Raw genomic sequence first — 12026 nt, 5'->3', positions numbered from 1 at the left:
CACAAAATCTTAAGGTACATCATGCCTGGGAGACACTCATTAGCTCCTCTGCAGGTATGCCTGAACAGCAAACTTTTAAGGTTTAGCTATTCTATTACTAGATAACAGTGGGAAACTACTATGCAGGCTATTGGGGTTATCAGCTTTCCAACTCCTCCACCTGCACCTGCTGGTATGACCGTGGGTCAGTCATAACTCTTTCAGCCCCACATATTCACAGTTGGTGTTCCCTCTAAGCTGAGTTAAGTGTGAGCTAGCTCACAGTTTTTTAGCCTCTGGCTCACACATTTTTGTCTTAGCTCACAAAAAATGGCCCCAGAGCAAACTAATTTATGTAGTAACTCACAACTTTAATGCTAGTAACTCACAAAGGAGAATTTCTGCTCACAAAACTCCACAGCTTAGAGAGACATTGCTCACAGGATGTCTGTTGTGAGGAGGGGAAGGGAAAGGAGATTGTAAGCCGCTCTGAGACTCCTTTGGGGAATAAAGGGCAGGGTATAAATCCAATTACTACTACTACTTCTCCTTTTCTTCTTCTTCTCTCCTTCTCCTCCTCCTTGGAACTCTCTGTCTGAGGCAGTGATGCTCTGTATTCTTGGTGCTTGCAGGAGGGCTTCTAGTGTCCTGGCCCACTGATACCTCCTGATGGCACCTGGCTTTTTGGCCACTGTGTGACACAGAATGTTGGACTGGATGGGTCATTGACCTGATCCAACAGGGCTTCTCTTATGTTCTTCCTCCTCTTCCCTTTCCCCCATATGGGGTCCGAAGATCTCCCAGAATTACAACTGACTACAGAGAAAATGGTTGCTTTGGAGGATGGGCTCTACGGCACTACACCCACTGACATCCTCTCTTCTCCCAACCTTGCCCTTCCCAGGCTCCACCCTCAAATCTCCAGGAATTTCCTAACTCAGAACTGATGAACTTTACAAGCAACATACTAAGTTGCATCCAACCTCCCATGAATGGAGTGAGCTTGCAGAAACAGGTATTTCCTGCTTTTCATCTCCTGCACCGCTAAAAAACCACTGAGGGTCAGGGCAGTGTAAGACTATCTATCATATCCTTAAAGGGGGGAAACTCAAGATACCACCCTCACACACACACACTCATATTAACAGTGACTGCTGTGAGCTCCAATTCTACCTAGCCCAAGAGTGTGGAGACCTAGTTTCAGACAATTCCCCTTTCTTGCTGTAGCATCAGATATTGCATGGCTTTGGAGGAAGGGGAACATAATAATCTGCACAGATCTTGCTATTTATACTTCCGTAAGACTGATACCGATTCCACACTTGCACCTGCTCTGCTGCCAGGCTTCTGCTTTCCATGGTTCAAGCAATTGATTCCCCACCAGTTGCTGCATGGACACTTTTTGACCCGCAGCTCCCTCCAGTTTCCCCTGAGGCTTCCTGATCTCCAAAAAACAAGATCAAGAAGCCTCAGGAGAAATTGGAGGGAGCTGCAAGTCAAAAACTACTTGTGCAGCAACTGGTGGGGAATTGATTGCTTGAGCTGCAGAAAATAGAAGCCCAGGGGCAGAGCAACTGCTACTGAGGAATCAGTGTGATTTTTCCTATTCAGCCTCATTTACTTTAAAAATCCTCACTACCAATGGACAGTTCCGAAAAGCAGATCCTCACTACCAGCGGATGGTTCAGAAAAAGCAAAAAGGACTGTCTATAGTGTTCCGCAGAAGGACAGGGATACACTGAACCAAAAGACCCTAAATTCCACAAGGAACGAAACAGATTATCCTGCAATGTAGAACAAAGTTCTATGCAGGCTTATCTTCAGGGTGCACACCGAATGCTGGACTGCAGCCAGCATTCTGAAATTCTGAAAACGGTAATATTAGAATAGCCATGTTTGTGTAAGCCCCGTTCCCCAAAGACAGACATTGGCTTTTGATATCTACAATGCAAATGGAAGTTTCTTTTAGGTAGTAAAGAAATACACACATTGAAATTAAATTCCGCCCCCCCCAGAACTCCTGCTGTTTGTTTGCTGTTGTTTACAACTCTCTTGCATACAGCATAAACCAAGCCCCCACAAGTTATAAGTCATGAAGCCTTAAGCAGCTTGGCCTGCCAGCCTCTCAAGGGGTTGATGGCCATCCTGCTTTTTGCTGCAAAACAGAGGTCTTCAGCCTTTTCAAGCCTGTGGCAAATTGGGAATGCTGGCACGACATGATGGGTGGAGCAACAAAATGGATGCTGCAGGATGAGGAGCCAACCACATAATGATTGCCACAGTATGACTTCAGCAATACAGAGTAGGTCCTTGTACTGTGGTGGCAGCTGCTGCCAAAGCAACATTTTTAAAAAAAATCTGCACAGCCAATCAAATTTCCAGTAGCCAATTAGAAGCCTTGCAGGGCAAAAGCCTTACTTACTCACCTCCTAAAAATACTTGCCACAAAAGGTGTTGGTGGGCACCAAGTCAAGGATGCCAATCTAGAGTATCACAATATGTAGCTTCAGGGATGAAAGGGCCAGCTGGCATTCAACTTTGCAAGTCATAAGGGGTGCTGACAGGGTTGCCAATCCACAGTTAGGACAACCAAAATGAGACTCACGGATGGAGGTGGTAAGCAAGAGAAGCAATGCTTCAGTGTAAAGCGTCCAAACAATACTATTAAAAAAATAACTACCAATAACAGCCACTTCTAAGTTCAGGTTATTGGTCGTTATTTCTTTAATAGTATTGGATGTTTTTCACGGAAGTATTGCTTCTCTTGCCTACCAATCTCTAGTTAGGGGCAGGGGATCCCTCTGTTTGGAGTCCCTCCCCCTGCTACAGGGTTATCTGAAGAGGGGGGAGGGAAATGTCTGCTGGGAACTCCATTATACCCTATGGAGATATTCCCATAATGGCGAATTTGTCCATGGGTATCTGGGGCTGGGGTGGGGCTGGTTTTTTTAGGTAAGAGGCACCAAATTTTCAGCATTGCATCTGATGCCTCTCCTCAAAACACCCCCAAGTTTCAAAAAGATTGGACCAGGTCTAGGAGCCCCAAAAGAAGGTGCCCTTATCCTTCATTATTTCCACATGGGGGGAAGGCATTAAGAAGGCATGCAGTTCCCTTTAAATGTGACGGCAAGAACTCCCTTCAGAGTTCAATTGTGCTTGTGCTTGTCACAACCCTACTCCTGGCTCCACCTCCAAAGTCCCCAGATATTTCTTGAGTCGGACCTGACAATCCCAGGTGCTGATTCTATATTAAAGGATGTGCTTATCGTCATTTGAGAAACATATGAGCATTTGCTATCAGAGTCCTAGTACAGTGGCTTTATTGCTATATCCAACAGTAAAGTAAACAGTAAAGTAGATGACTCATGACTCTCTATAGCTTTAGAGAAGGTGCAGAGAAGGGCAACTAGAATGATTAAAGGGCTGGAGCACTTTCCCTATGAAGAAAGGTTGAAACGCTTGGAACTCTTTAGCTTGGAGAAACGTCGACTGCGGGGTGACATGATAGAGGTTTACAAGATAATGCATGGAATGGAGAAAGTAGAGAAAGAAGTACTTTTCTCCCTTTCTCACAATACAAGAACTCGTGGGCATTCGATGAAATTGCTGAGCAGACAGGTTAAGACGGATAAAAGGAAGTACTTCTTCACCCAAAGGGTGATTAACATGTGGAATTCACTGCCACAGGAGGTGGTGGCGGCCACAAGTATAGCCACCTTCAAGAGGGGTTTAGATAAAAATATGGAGCACAGGTCCATCAGTGGCTATTAGCCACAGTGTATGTGTGTATATAACATTTTTTGCCACTGTGTGACACAGAGTGTTGGACTTGATGGGCCGTTGGCCTGATCCAACATGGCTTCTCTTATGTTCTTATGTTCTTATGCCAATCATGGAAGTAACAAAACAAGACCATGCTGAGAGAAGGTGGGACTTTTGATATACCATGGGCTGTTTTTGAGCAGGAGCGCAGTTCTGGCTGGCTTGGCATCATGGGGTGTGACCTAACATTCAAATGAGTTCCTGCTGGGCTTTTTTGTAGAAAAAGCTGTGTGAAACAATGGTGACATCAGGCGGTGTGGCTGAATATGCAACTGAGTTCCTGCTGGGCTTTTTCTACCAAAAAAAGTCCTGGATATAGATATACCAGAGGAACTTTGTAGGTACTGACATAAAACTCTGATCATACCAGCTAAAATAGTGTTTGGCAGGTACTGAACATGCACAATTTAGGATACAATGAGTATGGCAAAATTATAATATGGGTCTTTCAAGACCCCAACCCACCCAACCATTAACCTCTCTGAAATACCAGGAAAAAAATTTTTTCATAGTTTCCTAAACCAAGAGAGAAGATTTTAAAAATATTTTTACAGTGATGGTGAAGTAAAATATATAATACAGCTAACAGGAACCACTGGACATGTACTGATCAAAAAAGGGACACCTCATTCACATATGGTGATACTGAGCCAGTACCAGAAAATATTAGGGAACAATATATAAAACAGATTATGAATTAAGATTTTCTCCACGTAAATACCTATTAAATCCCATAGCAACCACGTATATTGATAAACCTGGTCACATCAACTATAATACTGTTCAGCTGATACTGGAGCTCCCAAAACATCCAAACCTAAAAGAGAATATTTAGTCGAAACCTGGGACATAAACACTGCGGGAAAATTAGCTGAGATCAATGCTGGACCAAAAAAAGGAAGTAATCCAACTGCTAGCAGATACACACCACTCATTCGTCACACCAAATATTGGCTTGTGGAGATGGAAAGTGTTGTCAAGTCACAGCTGACGTAAGGAAGTTTTTCAAGAGATGTGCAAAGGCGGTTTACCACTGCCTGCCTCTGAGTTGCAACCCTGGACTTTCTTGGTGGTCTCCCATCCAAGTGTTAACCAGGGCCAATTCTGCTTAGCTTCAAGATGATGATACTGGGCTAGCCTGGGCCATCCAGATCAGGGCACAATGGGCACACAGTCACTATAACATCTCCAGTGATGTGTCAGGAAATGACAAAAACTGGGGAGCTGAGCCAATGTGGAAGAGTGATAAACAGTAGATATTAAAGTCACACAATTCTAAAGTAAAGTATCCAAGCTGCATGTAACTTGAAGGACATGTGGAGTCCAAGGTTGCTACCCTATGGTGTCCTGAGTAACAGCCAAATCAGATGGGCATGTCTTCCCAACCCGCCAGCATGGAGATGGTCGCTGGGGGGACTCCAGTCCCTGAAGAGCTCCATCGTCCCACAATGTGCCTGATGCAATGACGTCACTTCCGGGTGACGTCATTGTGCCAGACATATGTCATGCAGGGGATACTCTAGCATTCAGGTTAAAACTCTTTGATAACTGAGTTTTTAACCCCAAATGCCTAGTGTGATGACATCACTTTGGGTGATGTCAGCGCACTGTGTGTGTGCAAGTGGACTCTCCCACCCCACCAAGGTAGGACTTGGCAACCCTACTTAGGGTGACTCTGTAAGGTTCCCATGGCAAAAGATAATCAGGCTTCCAAGGAATATGTAAAGACTTGTACAACACTCAAAGGTGATATAAATATATTCTCCAACTGTGCATAAGTAGCTTCTTAATGGAATTTTGATCGTTATATTTCCCGTTTCAATTAATATCTGCCAAGAGATGCACATATGAATAATCTATGCACATCTCTTGACAAAGATCGAAACGGGAAATATAATAATCAAAATTCTGTTGAGAACTTACTTTATGCACAGTTGGAGAATATATTTATACCACCTTCCTGGGCAAAACCCCCACATGGCACTGCCCACTTTCTCAAAATACTTGGTGAGTACCAGAAAAGAGATTGGCAAGCACCATTTTTTGGGGGGGGGGGGCTGATCTAAAGGCACAATGGTATCATTAAAGCAAAACTGCAATGCCATTGTAAAGCAAAGATTTGTTGCAATAAATATTCAATAAATATTTAGCAGTACCACACTGCAGGAAAGATTATTAAACCAGACCCTTTCTGCGGTTTGCCTGTGAAATCCCATGTAATTCAGGATTGCAAAATACATGTGCTGCTGTTCCATTAACATGTCTCCGCTCTGTTTGGGATGCTAAGTGATCTTCACAAAGCTGCTAAATAATAAATATTTCATTTTAAGATGGGGAATTCAGATAAAAGTTTCAAGACAGTTAGCCGCTATATATTTTTATTTTTAGAGCTGCTGCTTGGAGCAAAGTGTAGGAAATTCTGCCTGGATCCCTGCTTGAAAAGGATGCTGATTACAACAGCAAACACTCATAGTCTACTTAGACTCAGTGTCAAACATTTTTGCCCTTACATTAAGCTGAAAATGTTGGTTGTCTGCTGCTAACAAATACAAAAATATCCCCTGCTGCCTTAAGTGCATCTACAGCACTTACGTGTTATATCAGCCATCTTTTCACACACTCTCATTTCTAATTCAACTGGTTCAACATTTTCTAGAAAATGTCTTTTCTCCCAGTGATTTGCCCTTTCACTCTAGATTTGGGGTTATATTTAAAATACACAACAGCATTAAATTCTTGTTGGAAGGGATGGTAAAATGTTTGGATAGCTAGCTGCTCTGAGCAAGTTCTCAATTTCTTGCTGCCTATTACAACCCTATTACAAGCATGTAGACATTACATACCTGGAGTTTCAAAAGTTTTTCATCTTTGGCGGGCACAGCAGCTGGCTCCTTTTCTGGAGCACAACGATTTAGCGATGGTAATCCATGCTACGGTCACCTCAAGAATAGACAACTGTAATGCTCTCTACATGGGGCTACCCTTGACGCAAACCCGGAGACTACAGCTAGTGCAGAATGCTGCGGCACGGCTGCTAATGAGGCTGCCACGATGGGAGCACATCCAGCCAGTGCTGAAAGAGCTGCACTGGCTACCTGTTGTGTTCCGAGTTCGCTTCAAGGTGTTGGTATTGACCTTTAAAGCCCTTTATGGTCAGGGACCTGCATATCTACGGGACCGCCTTTCTCCGCATATCCCCCAGAGAGCACTGCGTTCAGGGGCAAAAAACCTACTCTCGGTCCCCGGACCAAAAGAAGCCAGGCTATGCGTGACAAGATCTAGGGCTTTCTTGGTGGCAGCACCAGAGCTTTGGAATGCTCTTCCAGAAGCCATACGGGCCCTGCGGGATCTGTCTGCATTCCGCAGGGCCTGTAAGATCGAGTTGTTCAAGCAGGCCTTCGAGGCTTGACGAAGATGGCTGCCACCGGACATCACACAGAACGCCGGTGTTCACGGCTTGGAATTCTAATGCCGCTATAATGTATTCAGCACTATATAATGGTTTTAATAATCTTGAATTGTAATACGTTTTTAAACTGAAAATGTAAATTATGGTTTTATATATTTTATTTGTTTAATTGTGTAGATACTGTGAGCTGCCCTGAGTCCGCTTGCGGAGAGGGCGGGATATAAATCAAATGTAATAAATAAATAAATAATAAATAAATAAATAAATAAATAAATAAATAAATAAAAGGCATCACACCAAAGACTCCTAAGTAAACTTAACTGTCATGGGATGAGAGGACGGGTTAGGTGGTTAGAGAGTAGGAATCAATGGACAGATCTCACAGTGGAAGGAAATAAGCAGTGAGGTTCCACAAGAAACGGTATTGGGGCCAGTACTATTTAATTTACTTATTAATGATCTGGAACTATGGGTGAGCAGTATAATGGCCAAGTGTGCAGATGGCACAATGTTATTTAGGATGGTGAAAACTAAGGCTGACTGTGAAGAGCTCCAAGATGACCTCCATAAACTGGGTGAGTGGGCAACAAGATTGTAAATGTAGTTCAGCATTGGTATATGTAAAGTGGTGTACACTGGGACAAAAAAAAAATCCTGACTACAAGTATAGGCTAATGGGGTCTGAACTTGCTGAGTCTGAGAGAGCAAAAGATCTTGGGATCATAGTGGGTAGCTCAAGGAAACTGTCAACTCAGTGTGCTGCAGGGGTGAAAGGGACAATCTGTATGTTAGGGATTATTAGGAAAGGGATTGGGAATAAAATGTCCAATATTGTAATGCTCCTGTATAGATCTATTGTGTGGCCTCATCTGGAATACTGTATGCAGTTCTGGTCATCCTATCTCCAAAATGACACTGAAGAGCTGGAAAAAGTACAGAGGAAGGCAAACAAGATGATTAGGGGGTTGGAGTACCTTCCCTATGAGGAAAAGCTGAGCAGTCTGGGACATTCCAGTTTAAAAAAGAGACAAGCAAGGGGAGAAATGATAGAGATTTATAAGATTATGTACAGAGTGGAGAGAGTAGACAAAGATAAATTTTCTCCCTCTCCCAAAATACTACCACTTGAGGACATCCAATGAAGCTGATGGACAGTAGGTTCAGGATGGACAAAAGAAAATATTACTTTACACAGGGAGTAATTAAAATGTGGAGTTTGCTGCCAGAGAACGTAGTGCTGGCCACAGAAATATACAGCTTTAAAAGGGGATTAGATTAATTCATGGAAGACAAAAAGTAAATGGGCTCTTGGAAACCCATCAGAGGACACCATGATACCTATAGACAGGGGTGGAGTTCTAGCAGGAGCTCCTTTGCATATTAGGCCACAGCAACTAATGTAGCCAATCCTCCGAGCTTATAAGGCTCTATTTTGTAAACTCTAGGAGGATTGGCTACATCAGGGTTATGTGGCCTAATATGCAAAGGAGCTCCTGCTAAAACTCCACTCCTGCCTACAGAAAACATGTTGGGAATGACCACACTACATTTTGCCATCTCCTGCTGGTTAGAGCCTTACACAACTTCACAGAAATCACAGTAACCTGCTGGCACAGAGTGGGCATGCCCACAGGGGAGCTTTTCATGTCTCTACCAGACCCTCTTGTTGTCAATTTTATAGAAAAAACCTGCAGTGAGCTAATTCAGGCAAAGCAAAGTGGCAACTACATGACCCTGGTTGCTGGGGCCAAAGTCCACAGTAAGGAGAACACAGTACAATAGAGTCCAATCAAAAATATGAATACCATGACTAACAGGCATGTCACAATAATAAAGAATTCTTTTTATTAAAAGTTGTGTATTCTTCAAAATTAATGAATATGTTTACAATGTAGAGTGCACCACTAATGCATCGTTCTAATCTCACTCCTCAAATATAACATCATAATATTCATTAATTTTGAAGAATACATGTAGACTTTTTACAAAAAGAATTCTTTATTATTGTGGAGTGCCTGTTAGTCAAGGTTTTCGTATTTTTGCTGGGGCCAAAGACCATGCTTACTTTGGGTTTTCCATAGGGGGCAGGATCTGAATAGGCAATGAAAAAGGAACTTCTTGTCCATCTTAATAGTCCTATCTTTCCCGGGACTACTGGCAGTGCACAAGCTGCCCTGAGCCACTTCGGTGGGAAGGGCGGGAGATTAGATAGATAGATAGATAGATAGATAGATAGATAGATAGATAGATAGATAGATAGATAGATAGATAGATAGATAGATAGATAGATAGATAGATAGATAGATAGATAGATAGATAGATAGATAGATAGATAGATAGATAGATAGATAGATAAGCAAGCCAGCCAGCCAGCCAGCCAGCCAAATTTCTGCTTGGAAGTCCTCAGCAGCATCCACACTCAACATCTCCAAGAAAAGCAGGTCCCAGCTAACTCAAGTCTTGACAGCTGCCAGTTTAGCTTTCAGCATTACAATCTTTCATGCAACATCCTCATGTATTGCCCGTGCTATTTCTGTGCTCTTGTTCTTCCATCTGGATTACTTGGGAATCCTTGAATCCCAGAGTCAGGAGGCAGCATCAGGGGAAGGCCTTGGCCTCTATGCTCTATTGCTGGCCATCCAGAGGAACTGGTTGGCTACTGTATGAGACAAGGTGCTGGGCAAGGTGGATCACTGGTCTGATCCAGCAGAGCCCTTGTGCTATTATGATCAAATGCACCAAAAATCTTTGCACTTGAGGAGGTTCTTAAGAGTGTCTTGAGGCCACTGTTGCACCTATTATACCATTATAAGATTTAGAAAAAGAACCAAGATGCTTCTAATTGGTCATCTTCCATGAAAACTAAAGGACACGATGAAGAAGAAAAACATATCTGAACATGGATTAATCTGTTAAAATTACCAATCAAAGAAGAATATTTAAAGTTACAAATCAATATTGATAAATATTGTTAAAGCTACAAATCAAAGGAAGAATATTTAGCTGATCATTTAGGAGAATACTAAAAGATGGGAGAAAGTATAGACAGCTTAGAGTAATTCTTGTTAACTGGGTAAGCCCCATTCCCCTCCCCTTTTGTTTTTTTACCTGATTTTCTGTTTGCAGTATCTGAGCTCTTGCCAAGGCGATCTGCTTCTAGCCACTGGTATAAAACTACATAACATAACAGAAACAAAAAGCAGGTATGAACAAAATGAACAGAAAATGCAGACGCGCACACACACACACACACACACACACACAGAGAGACATGAAAACATGGTTTAAGCATACACACATGCTAAGAAGCAGTGATGTTTCCTTCCACTACTTCCAGTGGAAAGTCAAATGCAGGACAATGAATGTTAGACACATAAGACACAAGGTTCTGCCCACCAGGAAGTGTGATGGAAATGAACAAGGATTCTTAGACACACCAATAAAACATGCTTATGCCAGGAGTTCCCAACCTTCAGGAGCCTGCAGGCACATTTAGAATTCTAGCACAGCATAGTGGGCACAGCCACAAAATGGTGGCCACAGGAGGCACAGCCAGCCACAAAATGATTGCTACAGCTAACCTTGAATCACACAGAAAAGATCCTTGTACTGTAGTGACAAGTGCTGCGACAACAATGTTTTTTAAAAATCTACACCACTCAATCAAATCTAAAATGGTCAATCAGAAACCTTGCTGGGCAAAAGTCCCCTCTGGTCCTGTCTACTTTCTAAAAAGTAAGAAGGACTCCTTTAAGTGGTGGAAAGCTAGTCCAAGTGAGATTTAAAAAGGGAACACAGGCTGTGGCAAATCAAATGCAAGACTGTGATCAGGCAGGCAAAAAGGGACCATGAGGAGCATATTGCAAAAAACATAAAGACCAATAATAAAAATTTCTTCAAACATATTAGAAGCAGGAAACCAGCCAGGGAGGCAGTGGAGGCCTTGGATGACCAAGGGGTCAAAGGATTACTGAAGGAGGATAGGGAAATGGCTGAGAAGCTGAATGCATTTTTTTTGCCTCTGTCTTCACTGTGGAAGATGAGAAGTGTCTGCCCGCCCCAGAACCACTAATGTTGGAAGGGGTGTTGAAAGATCTGAGTCAGATTGAGGTGACAAAAGAGGAGGTCCTACAACTAATAGACGAATTAAAAACTAATAAGTCACTGGGTCTGGATGGCATACATCTGAGAGTTCAGGGTGGTGAGAACCAAAGAGGATTGTGAGGCACTCCAAATGGATCAGTTGAGGCTGGGTGAGTGGGTGTCAATGTGGCAGATGAGGTTCAATGCGGCCAAGTGAGAAGTAATGCACATTGGGGCCAAGAATCCCAGCTACAAATACAAGTTGATGGGGTGTGAACTGGCAGAGACTGACCAAGAGAGAGATCTTGGGTCGTGGTAGATTACTCACTGAAAATGTCAAGTCAGTGTGCGACTGCAATAAAATGCTGGGAATTATTAGGAAGGGAATTGAAAACAAATCAGCCAGTATCATAATGCCCCTGTATAAATCGATGGAACGGTCTCATTTGGAATACTGTGTACAATTCTGGTCACTGCACCTAAAAAAGGATATTATAGCATTGGGAAAAGTGCAAAAAAGGGCAACTAGAATGATTAAAGGTTTCAAACACTTTCCCTATGAATAAAAGTTAAAACGCTTGGGGCTCTTTAGCTTGGAGAAACGTCGACTGCGGGGTGACATGATAGAGGTTTACAAGATTGTGCATGGGATGGAGAAAGAGAAAAAAGTCCTTTTCTCCCTTTCTCATAATACAAGAACTTGTGGGCATTCAATGAAATTGCTGAGCAGTCG

General features: G+C 42.8%; 1 protein-coding gene across 4 annotated transcripts in view; it reads right to left on the bottom strand.

Moving 5' to 3' along the window:
* The window catches only part of DENND5B (DENN domain containing 5B), a 215692-nt gene that overhangs the window by 104969 nt on the left and 98697 nt on the right, over window positions 1–12026 (bottom strand). For 2 of the 4 annotated variants that reach the window (XM_060245719.1, XM_060245721.1), the window contains exon 2: window positions 10319–10384. The exons of the other annotated variants lie outside the window; for them this stretch is intronic. In XM_060245719.1, the coding sequence (XP_060101702.1) occupies window positions 10319–10384 (66 nt within the window). The remainder of the gene's footprint in view (window positions 1–10318; window positions 10385–12026) is intronic. 4 annotated transcript variants of the gene reach the window in all.

Source organism: Heteronotia binoei, chromosome 8 (genome assembly GCF_032191835.1).
Source record: "Heteronotia binoei isolate CCM8104 ecotype False Entrance Well chromosome 8, APGP_CSIRO_Hbin_v1, whole genome shotgun sequence".
Taxonomy (NCBI): domain Eukaryota; kingdom Metazoa; phylum Chordata; class Lepidosauria; order Squamata; family Gekkonidae; genus Heteronotia; species Heteronotia binoei.
The sequence above is the reverse complement of the archived record's forward strand: the minus strand, read 5'-3'. Positions and strand labels throughout refer to the sequence as shown.